Raw genomic sequence first — 20,177 nt, 5'->3', positions numbered from 1 at the left:
TTCAGTAGGCAAACTTGACTGAATTATGCATGTAGAGGATCCTGGAATCCTGAAATTCTAGTTCAGTGTCTTGTTCACAAGCTCATGATACCTGCAGGGTTCCCATTTCCAAAGCTGCAGTATGCAGCACCCCCACGTATTCTGCACGAGTGCCTAAAGAAAATGTTTTACAGAAGGACAGTCCTGCAGGCCCATCCATTCTGGAGTAAATAATACTCCAGTGCAACATTTTCAGTCACACCTCAGAGCAGTTAGAATAAAATCCCTTTGCGGCTGGGACAGCTGGTCACACGAAAGAATTAACCCATATGAGTTAATTATTTCTGGTGTAATCCATTAAAAGAACACTTACATGTTTTACAGGCACCAAAAAGATTCCAGGAACAAGCCCCAACCCTTGTGGGCCTCAGATACAAATACAACATTGAGCAGCCTATGTTGTACAGCCAAATGTCTGTGTAGCCACATACGCTACTCCCACTCTAGGACATTATGGGGACCAGCAATGACACTCCAGCACCACCACAGCTTGAGGTGGTGTTTAGTACCAGATTTTCCACATACACACAATGTATTCTTCCAGCAGAGTCTCTAAACCCAGGTTAACTTTAAACAGCACCACCACCAGGCAAGAACCAGCCCACCACCCCTGAAGGGGAAATATAAGCCCACACACAAATGTTCCCCCCCTGAGCACTGCTACCCTCAAAGAGCACAGCAAAAAAAAACAAAACATGCATTGATCCTCCCTGGCACCTTCCACAGCATCTCGGCCTTTGGGGAAATGCTCCCTCCCATCACTGACAGGAATTTCAGCCCTTTTTGCCTCACAAACAGGGAGGCGGCGGCTGAGGGGTGGCTGCAGCGCCTTTGGCCTCCTCCAGCCCCCTGCCCCTCCTGAGGGGAGACCCGCTCGGGAAGCCAAGCGCCTTGGGGACGCCGAATGATATACTTCAGAAGGTAGAAAGTATTTTAGAAGGTAGAATCTATCACTGAGCAAGGGCAAAGAGCTGCAAAAAAAGGCTACAAGGCTTTGTGAAGCAGGACACTTTGTATAAACAACGCATGCCTTGCTAATGAATATACCCTTGAAGAGGCTCAGAAGGGTGGTAACAAGGGAACATCCCTCCACAGGAGTCACCGAAAACTGGCAACTGCTAAAAGGAACAAAGATCAGCAGGTAAAGGCTGCAGCGGAAGATTGCAACCACTGACTCAGAAACTGAAGAGAGCTACCTTCCCCATACACTGTACTGGAGCATGCGCACATCAATTAAAGGATGTTTTAACTTTAAATGAAAGCAAGAGACTGTACTAACCGATAGAAATTGTTAAGATAAGGTACTAACCAATCATTGTAATAAGGGTGTGTATGTCTGTGTTTTGAACCGTATAAATATTCTGAGGAGTTTGCGGGCCGGCGCGCTAGCTTTGTGGAATACCACCCAGCACCCAGATCTGCACAAATATGCAATAATAGAATACCTCTGAGCTGTGTATACATTGGCATCTTGCACACCAGGTAAACTAATCTACTTTTGGGACGACACCACCACCATCCCCCATGGGAAAAGCAAACCAGGCTAGGCCATAAGGCAGGACGGGGACAGCAGAACCCGCCCCCAAGCGACACAACCCCAGCAAACACCCCGCCTCCAAGTGAGGGCAGGGCGCTAAGATGGCGGCTGGCGCGCGGCTTCACCCACGTGACGAGCACCCACCTCCCTCGCCTTTACCCGGCGCCTTCCGCCCTTCCGTAGAAACCCCGCCTACTCCCCCGCCAATCAACGCCTTGCGTGACGTGCGCGTGGGCCCCGCCCCTCGCGCCTACCCCCACCACACACCCCCACCACCAGCAGGGCAGGGCGAGCGGCGGGTGCGCAGGTAAGCGCGCGACGGCGCCGGGGGGGGCGGTGCCACGCGGAAACCCCGCCCCCGGCCGTTGCTCGGAGCGAGGAGCCGCCCCGGCCACCGCCGCCGCCTTAGGGAGGGCGCCGGGCCCCAGCTCCCCTCAGCGGCTGCCGAGAGGCCCGGCCTCCGCCACCGGGCGCAGGTGGGTTGCCCGAGGGCCGAGGCGGCGGGAGCTCCTTCCTGGCTCCTCGTTGGGCCTGGCCGCCTCCCGGATGCACTGGGGGCTGGTTGCATCAGCTCGGCTGCCGCCGTGGCTGCCCGGGTGCTCCCGTGTTTTGGAGGCGCCTAGAAAGCGCGGCGGCTTCGTGGCCCTGCTTTAAAATTCCCTGGTGACACCGGTGACTGGTGCTGCCGAGGTAGGGGAGAGGCTGGATGTGCTCTTGGGGAGGCCTAAGGACGCCCCGGGCTGGGACTGGGAGTGTTCGGGGTCTCCATCCGTTCGTTGAGCTTCTGGCTCGTGGTTTATTTGCACATAAGACTGCTGCGGCCTCAGAACCTTCCTTTAGCCATGGGGGGATGTACCATGGTCGCACCAGGCAGCTTTTCTCCTTGTCTTTGGGAAAAATCAATGCATACTGCTTTATTAGTAAACCACTCTGAGAATCCTCTGTTCCCTCTAAAATTTAGCCTTTTAACCGTATTTCTGTAACTGTTTTTTTTCTTTTTTATGTTGTGTATAAGACTGATTTAGAGGATGACATTTTAGTTACCAAAACCTCAATCTGGCATTCAAAATGGCTTTTGGGAAATACCCCTGATTGTTTACTCAAACTACTTTTGAGAAAGTCCCTTTAAACTCTTACTGAAAGTGAAAGTGTTTCAGGAACAGTTGTGGTGTTGGCTGATGGAAAAGTAAGTCGTAAATGTTTTTGCTAAGGATTCTTTTGCGATTTAGTTACGATGAAATAGGAATTTATGATAAATATTAAAAGTATTACGTATAAAATGATAACTTTGTGTTTATGAAAGCAAAACTTCCTTTTTTTCAATGGAAGGTTGGAAAGAATAATGGGAGACTCCAGTGGTGTTTTCTGTTTTAATAGCATAGTAGGAAATCACAAACTTAAAATGTTATTGATAAAAAGATGAATGACCAGTTTATAAATGCCGCTTGTATTTACAGTTAATATTCTTAAGTGTAGGTTGTGATTTTACACTTTATCTGGATGCCTCAAAGCCATGGATAGCTTCTTGTTCAAGTTAATATTAAGTAGAATTATAGCTATAAAGTGGTTCTTCAGCATAATCTAGAAGTGCGGAAGTGGTGGTTACAGGTTGTTCATGAGAATTGCCTGGCATGTTTTGCAAAAGGGGAAAAGCTGCGTTAATAACGTCAATGCAATCTTTTGAAAATTGAGCATGTTTGTTGTTTTCTGTTTTGTAAATGCTGTGTTTTGCCTTGGCCTTAAAATAATAACACCGACAACGTCATCCCAGCAAGAAAAAGAATGCATGCTTGCCTCTCCTAGTTTGGACAGGCACTATGCAAATTATAGCAATCCATCAGGATTGTTAAATCATCTGCTTGCTCGGTTAATCCCTCTGACTTCTCTTTAGAGGAGACTACTGTCTTTGCAGTGTTCAAAGATTCTTTGTAGCTCACTAATGCTGGGGTTGAAGAAAGGGGAAATGGTAAATTTACCACACATTGAGTGTTTGCCTATGGTTTTTTGCTCTCAAATAGTGTTTTTCTGAGCAAGGACCAGTCTTTGAAACTGGAAACGGGGATAGAAATGTTTGATTCTTCTTTTCTGTCCCCTTTTCTGCTGAGAGCAATGTGATAATAAACAAGAATGAGTAAATGAAACCACTCTGAAAGAAAAGTGAAACCGATTAATGAAAACTCAGTGCCAACCTTAGTGCATACGTGCCAAAATTTTAAATGCTTTTCTGTATAAATTAAAGGACATCATCTCCCATATGATTCCCACTGTTCAAGAGCCAAAAGTCTCCCGTGCTTTAATATGTACATAGATTTTGTTTGACTTTTCTTGTGTCGAGTTCACTGCATCTACCTCTGCTTGCCCTCTCGCTGCCTTCTCTATTTCTTGTTTTGTGTTTTTTTCAGGAGCATGTTGATTCAGCGGTTGCTACTTTCTCTGAGCTGAATGAGGATAACTGTTGGTGATGAATTCAGCCTGAACTCTTAACCTCACTGTCATCTTCTCCTCAGTGATGGATAGTTTAATGCCTGGTGCAGATTTACAGTACACTTCATCTCTGATTTCAGCCTCTGCACTTCAGTTGCTTGTGCACCATGTGTCTTTTCTAGCTTTGCAGTGAGAGTGGGAAGAGTGTCTCTTGGACTATGAAAAGTGACGCCCTGCGATGTCATTGTTGTGATACCAGAATTTTACAATAGCATTTTGTGATACTATTAAACTTGTTTGCTTGACAAGTGGTTGAGATTGGGAGTGGGGAGGCATAGATCACAACAACCCCGTGCTGTGCTACAGGCTTGGGGAAGAGTGGCTGGAAAGCTGCCCAGTGGAAAAGGACCTGGGGGCCTGTTGGTCGATAGCCAACTAAGTATGAGCCAGCAGTGTGCCCAGGTGGCCAAGAAGGCCAACAGCATCCTGGTTTGTATCAGAGACAGAATGGCCAGTGGGGCTAGGGAATTGATTGTCCTTCCTGTACTCGGCACTGGTGAGGCCCCACCTCGAGTGCTGTGTCCAGTTTTGGGCCCCTCACTACAGGAAAGACATTGAGGTGCTGGAGTGTGTCCAGAGAAGGGCAACGAAGATGGTGAGGGGTCTGGGGAACAAGCCTGATGAGGAGCGGCTGAGGGAGCTGGGGTTGTTCAGGCTGGAGAAAAGGAGGCTGAGGGGGAGACCTTATTGCTGTCTACAACTACCTGAGAGGAGGGGTCAGTCTCTTCTCACAAGTAACAGGCCATAGGACAAGAGGCAAAAAGTTGCACCAGGGGAGATTTAGATTGGGTATTAGGAAAAATTTCTTCACTGAAAGGGTTGTCAAGCATTGGAACAGGCTGCCCAGGGAAGTGGTTGAGTCACCATTCCTGGAGGTGTTTAAAAGCCATGTAGATGTGGTGCTGAGGGACATGGTTTAGTGGTGGATTTGGCAGTGCTAGGTTAATGGTTGGATTTGATGATCTTAAAGGTCTTTTCCTGCCTAAAGAATTCTATGATCCTATTGTCTGGTCTTGGCTCTTTGTGCTCTAGATGATCTCACTCTGCTGGAGGGGTGTGAACTTAACCTTATGCTCTCTCATGATGGAGCTTGTGGTTCTGAGGTGTTATTTCTTTACACCTCTTTTCTGCCCTCCCAAATAGGGTAATAATTCATGTTCAACCATCCCCAGGTGTAGAAAGGCTGTTAAAGTAGGGAAGTGGGAGAAGCAGGAAGGCAGAGGTACAGCAAGGACATGTTTTAGAGGGGGGCTGGGTTGAGCCATCCTTTCCAAGGTAGGGCAGTATTGAATCATGGGTTTTGATGAATTGGCACATTCTGCAATTCCAGCTCACATGAGGGGTTAGGAAGAGGTTTAATTTCTCAAAATGGCAAAGTCCAATGCAGGGGGCTTCTGAATTATCCCTGCTATAATCCAGGTTTCACCCCCTTTCCAATTTTTTGTAATAGTTTGGACTCTCCACCATTCCCATCTCCACCAAAATGTACAGAATGCATTTTATACTCAACTTTTTTGCAGAATTCCGAAATGTCACTTCTTGAAAAAGCACAGTATCTTAGTACAGGAAAGCTGTATTAAAAGATTGATTATTTTTCTTTCTTTCTCCTTCCAATTTTGCTTTTGTTTTAAAAGAATGGCACAAAAGAAGTATTTAATAGCAAAACTGACAAGTTGCTTAAGAGAAGACAAAATCCAGCTATGGAAGCCACCATATACAAATGAAAAAAAAGAAGCTGGTAAAGAGATAAAGGTAAATATACTTTCTGAGGTGATGTTGTGTGTCTTCCATGTCTACTGCTTGTGCATTTTCCTAGTCTTTCTTGCTGTTTTCTTAGGAGCTTGTACAAAAATATTCATCCAAGCTGAATATCAATGAGAATGATACAGAGAATATGCTTGAAGAAATACGGTGTAAAGCAATTGAGCGTGGAACAGGAAATGAAAATTTTAAAGTGACTGGGATTGCAAGACTTGAGATATATCTGCCTCGTAGAAAAGTAAGTGACATTGCAGAAAAGTCAGGATAAGTAGCTTTACTTTGATGTCCTTTTGAGTTTTAGATATGTGTCTAATGCAAATATTTTCACTTACTCAACTTTTTCAGGTGTTTTGTATGAGAGATCTGCGTTAGGTATATAAAAGGGGGGGGTACTGAGGTATATTTCAGCTTCCCAGGTATATGGGAATATCATGGCAAAGGAATATAATATTGGAAGATCATTAATTGTCTTCCCTTTAGCATGTAATGAGAAATTGTCTTCCAATTAAGAAAAGTAAATTAGATTTAAGTGTCTAGTTCAGTTTGATTCCTTCTGACATGACTGCAGTAAAAAGCAGGTGTATTTCTTCAGCTGTAGAATACCTAAAGCTGAATTAGCATATGAATATTGCTATATTACCACAGCTTTTGTTTAAATGACAGCTTTAATTTAAAAAAAAAAAAATCTCTTTACATGCAATAAGCAACTTGAACTTGGTGTCATCTTAGGCCATGTATAGCTGATGACATTGAAAAGATCTCCGTTAGCTTTTAACCGTGGCACGTGGCAATGTTCTTAGAGTGATGGCGTTATCCAGCTCAGGCAGGTAACTAAACTTACTTTAAAATAGGTATGTCCAGTGTTTGAACTTGGAAGTGAGAAGCAGGATTTTCTGTTGTGGTGGTACTCATGTGTTCTTTTCTAAGTCAGGCTCTTAAAAGCTTCACAAAGATAGAACTGAATTAAGTCTTGCCTTTTCAAGCCAGGCTTCAACCTCTGGTTTCATGCATATAATATGCCAGAATAATGATGTGAATCTTATTAAATCAGTGTCAGACTGGTCACCATAGAGGATTCTGTGGCCCTAGTGAGCTAAACACAGGTGGGGGACAGACTGGCCACTGTTTGATGGGCTGCCAAGCTGTTGGTGGTGGCTCTGATGCCATTAGCCCAGGCCCCTTGGTATCCTGCCAAGCGATGCCCAGGCACAGTGTGAGGGCTGACATGGGCCAGGGACCGATCTCATGTGGCACTCTGGATACAGCTGCTCTGCTCTGAATGTTGAGAGGATTCAACCATATGGATGTGAAGGGTGCTGTGTAGGTTGGTCACAGGACAGAGAGCGGGGCCTTTGATTAGGTTCTTACTAATATGAAGCCTCTTAACTGGGAATATTTTCACCTTAAAACCAGTCTCTAGCAAGCACAACAGCTGTCTCCAGTCACTTTGTAGTTTTGATCGTGTGCAGGAGCAGCAGCATCCCCAACGCTGTATGTCTTCATCCACACCGATAACAGCGAAAGAGAGCTTCTTTATTTAGGGGCACTTAAGGGTTGTAGTCTTCTTACCAGCAACAGAAGTGAATGTTCACTCTGGGAAAGGGCAGTAGTGGGGCTTTTTTCTGAGGAAGATTTTAGATGGTAACCTATGCTTCAGAAGGATTTTATTTATTTGTTACGGAATACTTGTAAAAATGCAACACGCAGTCAGAGTTGTTCTTTCTCTTGTAGCAAAAAGTAATAACCAGGGAATATGACAGGCTAAAGGATAGAGGGTGTTAAGTGATTGCCATGCAGTTAAATAGTTTCATAATCCCTCTTTACAATGCTATGGGGCATAAGGGAATTAATTAATTTAAAATTCCAGTTTATCTAATATGGGACCAGAGACACTAATAGGAATTAATCATAACTTAGCCAGTCACAGGTGAGTGGCATAATTACAAAGCAGAGTTAAGATTGGAAGTGCATAATTAAATTAGTCAGTTTAAATTGTTTGGTTCTGAATTTAGATTTATCGAATTCTAAATCTTCTGCTGTGAAATGCTTATTTTTAGCACCGTATAGCAAGAACAAGACTCCCTACACTGAAATGACTAATATGTATGCCCAACCATAACCCCATTAACATGATTATTATTTGAAAAAGAAATTGTTGTAAAACAACTAATTAAGAAAATGTCCAAAATATATTGATATAATGCTTTTTTCCTTCCCTCCTCCTTTCCCCCACCCAATATAATTACTACAGAGCAGAAAAATCCCACTGGAAACCAACCTGCTCATCACAGGCAAGGAGCTCAGATCACAGTAAGTGTAATCACTCTTGGCTCTTCTCTAATGAGATAACATAATATCATACAGTACTAAAAAAGACGAACAGAGCACTGTTTGTTAGATTAAGCTTTTTCTTAGCATATGTGTGTGTTCAGTATATCTGAACAGCATGTCCAGTGTCCCTGTGGGGCAGTTCTTCATGTAAGAACCCATGGTTTAACAGATGGAAAACAGGAAAGTTGCAGCTGTGGGAGAAGGTAGTTCTCTGTTAATCCCCAGCGAGTACCTGAGAAGATGCTAGTGATCGGTGTTCCAAATCTGTAACTAGGCAGGTCTTCTGAACAGTGAGCGTTAGCTTCTATTCCTTTTGTGTTTTTAAGCCTAATAAAATCGGATTATTTTCTGTCTGTTTTGCTTTTTCCCTTTCTGTATCCCAGATTTTCCCTATACAAAGCTTTCTGATGATGTTATTTTACTTCTAGCAGCCTTTTATAGAAAAAGTTTTAAGCCAGTAACAAGCATACTCATTTTTAAGTTTTATTGCTATTCTGACAGAAATATTGTATAACCTTAGAAATTTATATTCATGGATGAAATGATTTATTCCACAGGATAGCACAGGAACATGCATTAAAAGAAAATGCTATCAAAATAATCATAAATAAGAAGCAGCTTGACCTGGGTATGTATCTCTAGTTGTATGACAATATTCTAGTTTCTGATTCTCAGAAGAAACATTTCTTGCTACTCTGTTAATTTCAGAAATTCCCAAGGAATAGCAGTTATATTTGTAAGGTTCTGCTTTACAGGAAATATAATAAATTATTATGATCAAAAATGTTGGCTAGAATTTGGCTAGAGCAATTATAGGAATCCTGTAATAAATGTTGCAAATACTTTTCTTTCAAGTGTTGAAACACTGAAAATGCACATTCAAGAGAAACCCTAAATTTCCTCAAAAACCATATTGTATAGCAGCACATTCAAAACCTAATGTGACACTTTACACACGTTCAACTTGTCGGTCATGTTGTGGGAAGTGATGACAGCAGGTTTCTCTTTATTTGATGGCCTTAACATCCATCTAACGTATTTATTTCCCTTTGAATATGTCAGAATTGGAGCCATGGAATTGACAATAGGAACTTGGATTCACTTCCCAGTTCCTCTGTCGTGTTTCTGTTGTGGTGTATGATCCTGGACATGTTGTTTCAGCTTTTGCCTGAAGAACAATTAATTGAAATAGAAATTCGTGGTTTTGGAATGTTTTGAGAAAAAACAAGTAAAGGCACATACTAATCATTTTAAAAGCACTTTTAAGGTGCAAGTCTGATTCTAACTTCTGAGTTTCTGGTGAATATGTCGGGAATTGGCAAGGGTTTTGTTTGATTTCTTGAGTGTAGTAATTAACTGTAGTTCTTCAGTACGGTAAGAGTAAGGCAAGGGGCTGTTCGGGTTGGTTTGTTTGTGGGTGGTGTTCTCCCCCCAATGGCAGCACAATGTAAAGTGGTCTGTCTTCACAAATAGAGTATTTAGATTGTATTCATCACACTCTGATTTTGCAGGCAAAACCCTTGGAGACCAGGGTGTAACACACAATGCAAAAGTGATGGTCCTTCAGCTGGAACAGAGTGATGAGGAAACTAAAAGAAAAGTTCAGGAAGAAGAACTTCAATGCAAGAAAGAAAAAGAAATAAATGACAAGATGCAAAGAACTAAGAAGGGTTTGGAAATTCTAGCAGAGAGAGGTAAAGGGGGTTGTTGGACTGGTTGTTTTTTGAGGGGGGAAGATGGGTGTTCATTAATTCTTGTGCATCAAAAACTATCTTCGACATGGACTTTCAACATAGAAGACTGCCTGTACCATGGCTGGATTTCAGTTTATACTTTTCTAGGTTTCTACCTACTTGAAAACTGGATTTTAAGTTGACTAAACTTCCTCTTCTATTCCAACTCTTCTTACACAACTAGAATGCTAGAAAACACAGAGAAGGATATAATATGAATCAATTATTTAATTGGCGCTTGACAGTTAAAGGATTGATGACTTTTGAGAACAGGCTTTAAATTAATTGTAGACATAAGCACAGTGGAATAATGTATTGCAAGTCATTACATACTTTTTTTGTAGTTTGTCTCAGATGTGGCTGTGTGTAACCATGGTTTCATTGTGCAGAACAGCTCACTTGTTGTTCTCATCTGTAAGGTGGCCGTTCTGTTCTCATTCCATTTGATGTTGATTGCTGGCAACTGTGGATTAAGTTACAGGAATACAGTCAATTTAACAGTAATCATTTTTCAAAATGAGGTTTCGTTTGTGAATTGCATTTCTAGCTGGTGAGTTTAAAGCGCTTCTCTATTTTATTGTTTCAAAAATCCACAAGCAAGAAAATGTGAAAGTAAGTACGTAATGAGTTCCTGCCAAATGCAAAAATACCTGAACGAAGCTTCTTTTAATGGTCAGTGACAGCCTGTTTCTTAGTATAATATCAGGTTTTGAACAAATGAAAGAAGTGATTCCTTTTATGGATTTAAGGGGTAATTTAGACCCCCCAGCCCTTGAATCCTGTATAGGGCCTCTTTAAGTTATTCACCAGTAACTGTCAGTTATAGCACAATGCCAGAGTACAGAGTGGAGTCCATAATGGGCTCACTTCTGTGAAGTGTAGAAAGGATTAACAACCCCTTTGTTTCATCTGAGAAAAATTGCAGGGCAGAAGCTTTTAATCTCAGCAAACTCCTGTTTAACTGTCTTTTGTTTACAAGAAAAGCATCTTTTAATTTTAAATCAGATAGAATTGAAAACAAAATTGATAGTTTTGTGCTCAGCTGTGGGTTTTTTTTTTATATTCTGTGCTTTATTTGATAAAGGATTTCAAATGTTACATCATGTAAAATGTAAGTGGTTTTGTCTTCTGCAAAAAATTGTTTATAAGTCATGTAACTTTTAACATTGCATCTAAATTTTGGGATGAATGGGGCCTTTTCCTTTAGTGACCTTTCTAAAGGTTCCTCATGTCTGTCTGATCAGGGCCGTTGCTGGTAGGTATGTCCAAAAAACACAGATGCAGCCTTTATAGGTAATTCTGATTTTTTTGTTCTTGTTGGTTGGTTGCTTTTTTGTTTAACCATGTACTTACTGACATAATCTTACAACAGCAGAGTTACTCTGTTGAAGGTGGTACTTACAGTTTCAAGTGGTTTTTTTCTTATCTTTCAGAGGAGTACTTGGATCCAGATTCTGTTCCATATCTAGATATTGCTAATCAGACTGGAAGGTCAATCGAGATTCCTCCTCAAGCTAAAAAAGTAGGTAAAAATGTCTTAGAAGGCTACTAAGGTGGCTTTTTAAAGCTTGATTTATGAAGCATTTCACATATGGGATTGGAATACAGTCAGACTTTTTGAGATGTAACGTTGGGTCCAGCAGATGTTTGCTTAGTAGAAATAATTTTGAAATAAAATTGAAGTAGAACTCTACAACTGGGAATAATTCAGTCATCTGGAGACAGACCTCTGCTGATTTAATTGCAGGTCTAATCTTGCACTCACCCCTGTGTGGTCCATATCTTATTTTTGTGTTTTAAGATGAGCTTTAACTTTGTTATATCCTAACACCTATTTTAAATTTTGGGTACATGTGTGTGACATGGACACAATGTGACATTGAGTGACATGGAAATAACTTGTTCATTAGGCTTCACTTTCAGTTGGAAACTCATTGGGTCTCTCAAAATCAGACTCTCTTAAAATACTTTTGAGATTGTTTGCACTGTGAACCCTCTCAAACTTAAATTTGTTCACCGTTCAAGAAAGTTCCACGTTTTCAACTGGAAATACCTTCGGTTGGGTGCATGGTTTGAATTACGGTAGGAGTGCCATACCTGATGTTGGCTGCTGAAGCAGAAGAATAGTGATAGATCCTATCTTTTGAGATTGCTGGGTTTTTCTGAAGACAAATAAAAAGCTTTACAAATACTTGGAATTACACCCAGTAACAAAAAAAAGCCCCACCTCTGGAAGAAATGAGCAGGCCCCAGCATGTACTAACTGCTGCCCTGGCCTCTCAGAGGCACACAGTGTTTTCTGCATCATCTGGAGTTTCTGGGTGATTGAAATAACAACTGTCCACTCTCACAATGCGTGCTGTTCTGATGAAGTGCTGAGAGTAGTAATTCACCTGAAGAGTTAAAGCATCAAATGTTCAAGTGCACAAGACTTCAGTATTGAATGTGGGTGAAAGGAAATATTGCAGGTTTTTTCTAGGTAGAAATATTATTTCCATTTCTCATACTGCAGGAACTAGAGTGTTTTCTGGCCACATTCAAAATTTAATTTTCAGTTCTGAGGTTTTGCAGGAGGTGAATGGTTAGATTTTACAAGATAGTTGTAATAGCAAAACAAGACAGATTTGATGCTGTTAGGAAGTGTAGCACCCAGAAAAATGCTTTGTTCTTCATCACTCATAATTGAAAATCTATCTAGGGTTGCATTCTTAAAATAAACTTGGTGGAACATTTCAGGTGTCAGTAACATTGCTGACAATAGACAATATTTTAACATCAGCAGGTGAGAAAAATACGAAGTGATGTGAAATAGCTTGTACAGAACTGATACAATGGTATTTTTCTAGGAAGAACAAGGGCTCTTAATGGATTATCTAGACACTTCTTTTTAGTTATGGAAGTGAGTTGGGGCGGTGCAAGAAAAGTCTCAATCTGTTTTTTTTTTTTCTAGGCACTTGTGCTGGCGATGGGTTATCATGAGAAGGGCAGAGCATTAATGAAGAAGAAAGAATATGAAATAGCACTGCCATATTTGTTGGATGCTGATAAACACTTCTGGTAAGAACCGTCTTGAGTCCTTGTTTCTCTCTTCCCTTTACTGTCAGCTAAAGACAGGAGCAGCATTACCTCTACTTCTGCTTATAAATCAGGGCCTGTTTTGCCAGGGATTGCTTCACACCCCCTCTGCAGACGGGAAACAGCAGACAAATGCTCTGACTTGCAGTGACAGGTGGCTTCATGTAAAACAGCTGAAACAGATACTGCCACCGGGCAATTTAATCATTCATATCAACATAAACAGAAACTGTCAATATTCATGCACTGGGCTATAAATTGCATTAGCTTGAGAGACAGTTGTGGATACTTGTTCGCAATTGCTCCTGTGAAGTAAAAATGTCCTGTAAAAGGTGTAGCAGGGAGCTGAGGCCGGTGACCATACCAGGGTTTCTGCAGGTAAACTAGTTTCCTGTCGACAGTCAGAACCCTAAATTGCTCTTTTGAGATCCCGAAAAGTAATACTGTCCCCATCTGTTTCTCATCTGTGTGTGTGTGCAAGGAGACTGTCACAAACCTCAGCGTGTTCACATGCACAAAGGAAGACAGTTGATCTCTGTCCTCTCAAAGATTACACAAGGTTTAATTCCATTCTGCTTTTAAGAGATGCTGTCTTAAATAGTAACAAAACGAGTTGTGATTACTGTAATTCTTTCAGAGGTAGTGTTACTATTAGTGCCCCATGTATTAGTGAATGTGATGGGAGATCAGTATTTTATTAAAATCCCGCTGATTTCAGTTTGCTACCTCAAAGATGAAGTGTGTGTTTTCTCAAATATGTGAGTATGCATATTTCCAGCATGTTGTTTCATTAGTGTTTAAAAAGTGTGTGGAAAGAATAAACCACCCCTCCTAGAAAACCAATAATTGTTTTATTTTCCAGTGAATGTAGCACAGAACTGCTGAACACGGTTGATAATTACGCAGTCCTGCAGCTGGATATAGTGTGGTGCTACTTCCGCCTGGAGCAGCTGGACTGCCTGGATGATGCAGAGAACAAGCTGTCCACAGCACGTAGATGCTTCCAGAGGTGCTACGGGGAGAACCATGAAAGACTTATTGATATCAAAGTATGCTGGTTTTGATTTAATTAGGGTGGTGCTTTTTTTTTTTCCCTACATGTATTTAGCTATTGTTCATGTATTACAAGACTGACTTGCAGAAGTTTAAAGTTTTGTCGTGTCTACACAGCCTGTAATCTAGATCTGTAATTGTCAGCATAGTGAAAGCATTGGACCTGGCACAAAGGTAGTGGCAAAGGTGTGGTTAGATGCTCAGACATCATCAGTGTTTTAGACGTAACACTTTAGCTGCACACTGAGTGTCATATATTAGTGACTGCATTGTCTTTAAATGGATAAAGTGTTTTATTGATAACGTATTGATGTTCTACCATATGCTTTTACCCATGTGCCCCTCTGCTCCTCGTTTAAACAATTCTTTAGGGAAGCTATGGCCGTGAGAAGGTTTTATTTCTACGGCTTTACCTCCTTCAAGGGATAGGACACTATCACAGTGGCAGAGAAAAGGAGGCTGCTGAGTATATTCAGAAGGTAAGACACCATTAGATAAAACTTTCCCATTCTTCACACTTCTCCTATGTTTAGGTTCTGTCTTGCACCTTCTCCCTGTTCTTTTCTTCCTTAGAAAAATTGGGAGACTTTTTTGTTTGATTATATGTTGTCAAAGGGTAAGTAGTATCGTTGTGTTTTCTCTATACAGGCATCTCATTTATATGAAGAGCTGTCCATAGATCCTGATAAAGTTTATCGCCTCTCGCTTCTGGGATTCTCTGAACAGGAAGCTCGCCTTGCCCTGCGAGCGTGCCATGGGAATGTGGAGCACGCTGCCAATCTCATCACCAACAGGAGAGAGGTATGGTGCAGCGAAAGTACTAACTCAAGGATCACATTCACTGGAGTGTCCTTAGGATCGTGTTTTGTGTGACTAGTGCAACGTTAAGGTCTTTGATTATTATTTGATTGGCACAGTGAGTGTAACTAATGGTTTGACATCTGTTGCCACAAGTTTGAAACCAAAACTTAATCCAACAAGGGAAGCTCTGTCCCACAACAGATGGGATGAGAGAGCCAATGACCTATGGTTGTACCACAGAAGAGCACAGGAAGGCTTTGCACCAGTGTTTGCTAGTCAGCAATGTTCCATATGGAAACAAAACCACCACGATCAAGCTGTCACTTCTGGGCTTGGCTGCTCTGAAAGACAAGAGACTGCACGGTAAAGTGCTGTGAGGGTAGCTGCCAAGCTACACTGTATTATGGACTTGGAAGATCCAGAAGGGGAGAAGTGAAGTGAAGGCAGTGTTGTTGAGATCTGAAGCGCCTGAAGTTACATTTGGTAAGCTGAGGTGGCACTTGCAGACTTCTGACAGTGAAATGTGGGTGGAAAAGTCAAATGGCTGAGAGAAGGGCTGAACAGAACTCCTTGGCTACATGCCCGTTTCTGACTGTGTGTCCTTGGCAAGTCCTGTCTATGGGCCCATCTGCCAAACGGGTTTATCACTTACCACACAGGGCCTATAATAGCTGTGATAGCGTAAGATCCGATCTGCAGGGCGGAAGTATGGCAACAGTGCCACCTCACGGAAATGCAACTTTATTTAGTAACGAGTGTCTGGCAGCACAGTCTGTATTTTAAAAAAAATAAAATCCCTTTTCCTCAAGAGATTCAAACTCAAAGAAGGAAATCCAGGAAACCCTACATGCACAGGGGAAGGCTGAAGCATCCCCATGCATAGCGAGCTTTGTAATGGCTGTGTTCTTGCAGGAAAAGGCACAGATAAGGAGGGAGGAGAGAGCTAAAAGGCGGCAGCGACTGGAAGACATAAACACCTTGAAAAGTATGGGCTATTCAGAGAGAGCTGCTCAAGTAGCTCTTCATAATACACATGGAAACCTGGACCAAGCTTTTCAGGTAAGTAATTTTCAAGAGTAGTACTTTTGTACAAAAAAAAACAAAACGCAAACTTGTTTGCTTTTTTATTTATTGTATAACAGACTCTTATTTTCTGTGGTCTGTATTCGTTAGTTCGTAGCTACCTTTTCTGAAGTGTAATGACTGAACTTCCACTTCCTGACCCAGTGAATCAATATCATTTAAGTTGGCTGAGGTTTGCTTATTAACTATTGGGTTAAATACATATCCGTACTGAGGACTATTTTATTTCTGTTGCTCTATCCTGATCCCTCTTTTTTTTTTTTTTTTATTGTAGTTTATTCTTGACAATCCTGAGTTGTTGTTGGAAGACGACGATGATGATGATTCTGTGGCCATGGACCAGTTTCAGGTTTCCCAGGAAAGTATTGATCAAGTAAGTTAGACCTTTTGCTTTCTTAGGAGTTGGTTGTCTTGTTTTCTGAATTATCCCTTCCTTTAAGCAAAGCTGTACAAACCTTCTGTGACCCATGTCACTCAAGCTTGTCACACTTTCCCCTGTCTGGCATCTGCTCTTCAGGGTGAAGTCACACTCAGGCTGAAGTGTAATCCCTGTGTACTTCCTGCCCGTGACACCCAGGTGTAGAGGGAAGTCTCTGCACTTACATGCCCTATCCCAAAAAAGAGAGCAAATGAGAAATTAATTTAAGAGTCTCACCATTGCAGTGCACAAGGGGGAGTTGGAATGTGTCTCATCATAGGCCGTTGGAAAAGCCCTTCAGTAGTTAGAGTGGCTATGTAATCAGTGTCAGAAAGGCAAGAAAACTGTATTGCCTAGAAGTAAATAGCACATGCCCACTCTTGATACGCTGGAGTGCCTTGAAGTTTCCTTTGAAAACAAAAAAAAGAATTGGTCTCATATTAAACAAGAGGCTCTTGATTCTACTCAACATCCCCATTCCTTTAATAGGTCACTGCCCTGTTGTTAACTGTTCCAGTAAACCAGAGTCAGCGTCCTGGAATTCCTGGCATGCAGCGCTTTCCTCTGTGCAAGGGGAATGACTGTCAGATGCACAGTCAGATTCCTGTCAGATCCTGGTGCTGAATGAGCTTGGATTTCTCCTGATTTTTTTATTACTACTATTTTTCCCCCCTCCTGTAGCTGATGTATATGGGTTTCAGCCGTGAGTCAGCAGAGCAAGCTTTAAAAGTCTTCAAAGGCAACATCCACTTGGCTTCCCAAACCCTTGCTCATTATGGGGGAGTTCTTCCTGCTTCCCTGCAGCTGTCCCCGGAAGCGTCCAGCCCATCGGAAGAATTGACTTCATCAAAAGACTCGCCTACAGAGTCCGCAGGTGAGAACGCTGCGTAGGGCAGGTAGAGGAGAGGGAAGGGGGAAGGCTGTTCTTCTGGCTCTTGTACAAAACAGTTAAATACTGGTAGAGGGCCTTGAGTAATGCCCCAGACTACTTTTAGTAGTAATACGGTTACAGACAAGGCATTCATTAGCCCAGAGAAGCTGCAGCCCCTGCAGTCCATGAGAGCCATGTGTGGAACCACAAGGCATACGCATCAGAAGGATGCAGCCCAGAAGAAAGGGGTAACCTCCAGAGGGGTCCTGGGAAGGGCGAAGAGGACACGGCTGCTGAGCGGGCTGTGGCTTTGGCACACGAGGCTGGAGGCCTCGGGTGTCTGTGTCACTTCCCCAGTGAGGAATACGGGGCCCTCTCTAGCCCACAAGCAATTCTGGCTTCTCCCGACTAATTGTACCCTCTCACACCAGTTCTCTTTGAAAACAAATGAACTGCTCCCTGCCTGTGCTCTTCAGAGAGCAAGTACCAAGTTGCTGGAGCATCTTCCCTGCACCTACCACTGATAATGGTGATTTTTTGGCTTGCTGATTCCTGGGTTCTGACTGTTAGGAAGTTTATTCCAAACCTCCGCTATACGGTCAGCTGATTTGACCACATACTCCTTCCTTGTGGCCCTTACGTGGTAGAACTGTAATTGATACTCTCCGTTAAGCAAAGAGGAAACTTGCTCATAGTCTCTCTCTTCCGTTATTTGTCAGAGCTGCACTGATCCCTGTTGTACAACTAAGGGCTTTCCGGCAGCTTTAAATAATAGGAAAAAAATAGCCGTCCTGCGGTATCCTTTGCAGAGGTGTTTGGACTGAGGTGGTTTCACAGGACCAGGCGCGCAGAGCAGCCGTGCTGGTTAAAGAGGGAAAGTGCCAAGGTCTTTGAATTCACTGCTGCTTTTCTTTGTTGGAAGGTTCTTCTAGTTCACCCACAGATGAAGACATGGAGACTGATGCAGTCAATGAAATCCTAGAGGATATTCCTGAACACGAAGAGGATTATCTGGATTTAACGCTGGAGGAAGAGGAACAGATCATTCACGAATACTTATCCTATATACAAGTACCACAGCATTAAATCCCATTACATCTACTTCAGTTATATGTACTTACCCTGACAAATTGAGTTTGGATTATAAACGCACCTTCAGCTTCTCTCTTACTAAATGCCTTGAATTCAGTTCAACTATAGGTGGAACACTTTAATTCCTGCTTATTTATAAATCTGCTTAAAGCCTACATTTGTGATACATTGTAATTTATTGTCATAGCAGAGAAATAGAAACATTTATTTTCCAAAGAAAATTTAATAGAACTAAACTATATTTTTATTGTGAAATAAGTTAATTCATTTAGTATTCAAGTAAAGAAGCATTTCTATGCCGTTTTAGAATACCAGCTTTAAAAAAAAAAAAGTGAATTTGTAAATCGGCAACCCAGCTCATGAGGTTATAGAGGTATCGACTTACATAAATGTCTCTTAAAAATCCTTCAGAAGAAAAGAAGACTTTGTATCTGTTGTGCGTGGATTTCTACTGCCTTCTGCTTGTCCCTTCATGCAGGTGTTACACAGGCAATAAACCTAATACGTGCTGCTTCTGCTCTTCCTCAGAGTCTTTCTTCTGTGCTTTGGCTTTAAAAGCCGGTAGGAAAGACCCGGCAGGGCCCTGTCCTCTCGGAGCCCAGTGAAAGAAAGGTATTTCCTTTTATAACCAAATAACCAATTTCCCCCAGCAGCTCCTCTTAACCTCCTGCAGGTGTGTGGCTTAAGACTGGTGGATTTCATGGGGACTGAGATTTTTCGTTAATCAGTTGTTGAACAAATCTTGGCTCAGGCGCTGTCTTGTAGTTGTACCCAGCTTCAGCGTTCTGGAGAAATATTTGGGGGGAGGGGGGGTAAGTGTGGTTTATACCATCCCATTTTCTGCTCCGTGAGCACTCCTCTCCACTGGGAACGGAAGTTCCCCTGCTTGTCAGCTTTTCATAAAAATCAGTGTATTTCCTTTCCATAGCTTCAGTCTCGCGGTAGAGGGAGCTCAAGCCCCGTCTGCTCCAGGCCCGGTGGGCACAGGGAAGGGGCAGAGATTCCAGCTCAGAGCCAGGCTCAGCGCCCGCTGGAGAAGGAACCTTCCTTCTGGATACAGTTTGTCCTTACCCAGCGTTTACCAGTGGGGAAGTGAGGGCTTGAACTTTGTCGGGGAGAGCACGATACCAGCCTTTGGCCTGCGAAATACCTGCCCCCTTCCAGTGCATGGACTTCACAGGCTGCAGAACTGGATTTTTTTTATTTTTTTTTCCTGGCTCCCTTATCCCAGGACAGCAAAAGGCGGGGAGTGATTATACTGTTAAGGAATTACTTGTATTTCTGCATCGAGTGCTACAAATGTTGAGTGGTTTTGTGTTGGTTCAGCCTTCTGGGAGGGGATACAATCTTCTGAGGAGAAAAACCAGCCCCAGCAACCATTACATCTGCTTTCTCTATAGGAGAGCACCGAGGCACCACTGGACAAAAGGCAGAGCAAAACTAGAATATAGAATCATAGAATCATCCAGGTTGGAAGAGACCCTTGGGATCATCGAGTCCAACCATCTACCCTACACTACTCAGTTCTTCCCTGTATCATATCCCCCAACACCACATCTAAACACATCCAGGGATGGTGACTCAACCCCCTCCCTGGGCAGCCTGTTCCAATGCCCAACCACTCTTTCTGTGAAAAATTCCTAATGTTCAGTCTAAACCTACCCTGCTGGAGCTTGAAGCCGTTCCCTCTCGTTCTGTCATTAATTATCTGTGCAAAGAGACCAGCACCAGCCTCTCTACAGTGTCTTTTCAAGTAGTTGTAGAGAGTGATGAGGTCTCCCCTCAGCCTCCTCTTCCTCATACTAAACAATCCCAGCTCCTTCAACCGCTCTTCATAGGATTTGTTTTCCAGGCCCTTCACCAGCTTCGTTGCCCTCCTCTGCACTCGCTCCAGCACCT

General features: G+C 42.6%; 1 protein-coding gene across 2 annotated transcripts; it reads left to right on the top strand.

Annotated features, from left to right (window-relative positions):
• The first annotated feature begins 1,853 nt into the window (after window positions 1-1,853).
• NUB1 (negative regulator of ubiquitin like proteins 1) lies at window positions 1,854-18,801 on the top strand. 2 transcript variants are annotated; one of them, XM_074157079.1, is made up of 15 exons: window positions 1,854-1,883; window positions 5,695-5,812; window positions 5,898-6,059; window positions 8,073-8,131; window positions 8,710-8,780; window positions 9,664-9,846; window positions 11,319-11,407; window positions 12,836-12,942; window positions 13,823-14,009; window positions 14,385-14,492; window positions 14,662-14,814; window positions 15,727-15,873; window positions 16,172-16,270; window positions 16,997-17,189; window positions 18,109-18,801. In XM_074157079.1, the coding sequence occupies exons 2-15, from the start codon at window positions 5,696-5,698 to the stop codon at window positions 18,270-18,272; spliced, it is 1,839 nt and encodes a 612-aa protein (XP_074013180.1). In that variant the 5' UTR covers window positions 1,854-1,883; window position 5,695; the 3' UTR covers window positions 18,273-18,801. The 2 variants fall into 2 exon arrangements, with proteins under 2 accessions (XP_074013180.1, XP_074013181.1); XM_074157080.1 differs by having other exon boundaries at window positions 1,868-2,052.
• Window positions 18,802-20,177: the final 1,376 nt, after the last annotated feature.

Source organism: Numenius arquata, chromosome 12 (genome assembly GCF_964106895.1).
Source record: "Numenius arquata chromosome 12, bNumArq3.hap1.1, whole genome shotgun sequence".
In the NCBI taxonomy this organism is placed as follows: Eukaryota; Metazoa; Chordata; class Aves; order Charadriiformes; family Scolopacidae; genus Numenius; species Numenius arquata.
The sequence above is the reverse complement of the archived record's forward strand: the minus strand, read 5'-3'. Positions and strand labels throughout refer to the sequence as shown.

What these genes read in the sequence shown, in the direction of transcription:
- NUB1 (XM_074157079.1), top strand. Translation starts at nt 5,696, where the DNA reads ATGGCACAAAAGAAGTATTTAATAGCAAAACTGACAAGTTGCTTAAGA. An exon ending in ACCTGGACCAAGCTTTTCAG is followed by an intron (nt 15,874 to 16,171) that starts GTAAGTAATTTT and finishes TTTTTATTGTAG; the next exon opens with TTTATTCTTGACAATCCTGA. An exon ending in CCCAGGAAAGTATTGATCAA is followed by an intron (nt 16,271 to 16,996) that starts GTAAGTTAGACC and finishes CCCCTCCTGTAG; the next exon opens with CTGATGTATATGGGTTTCAG.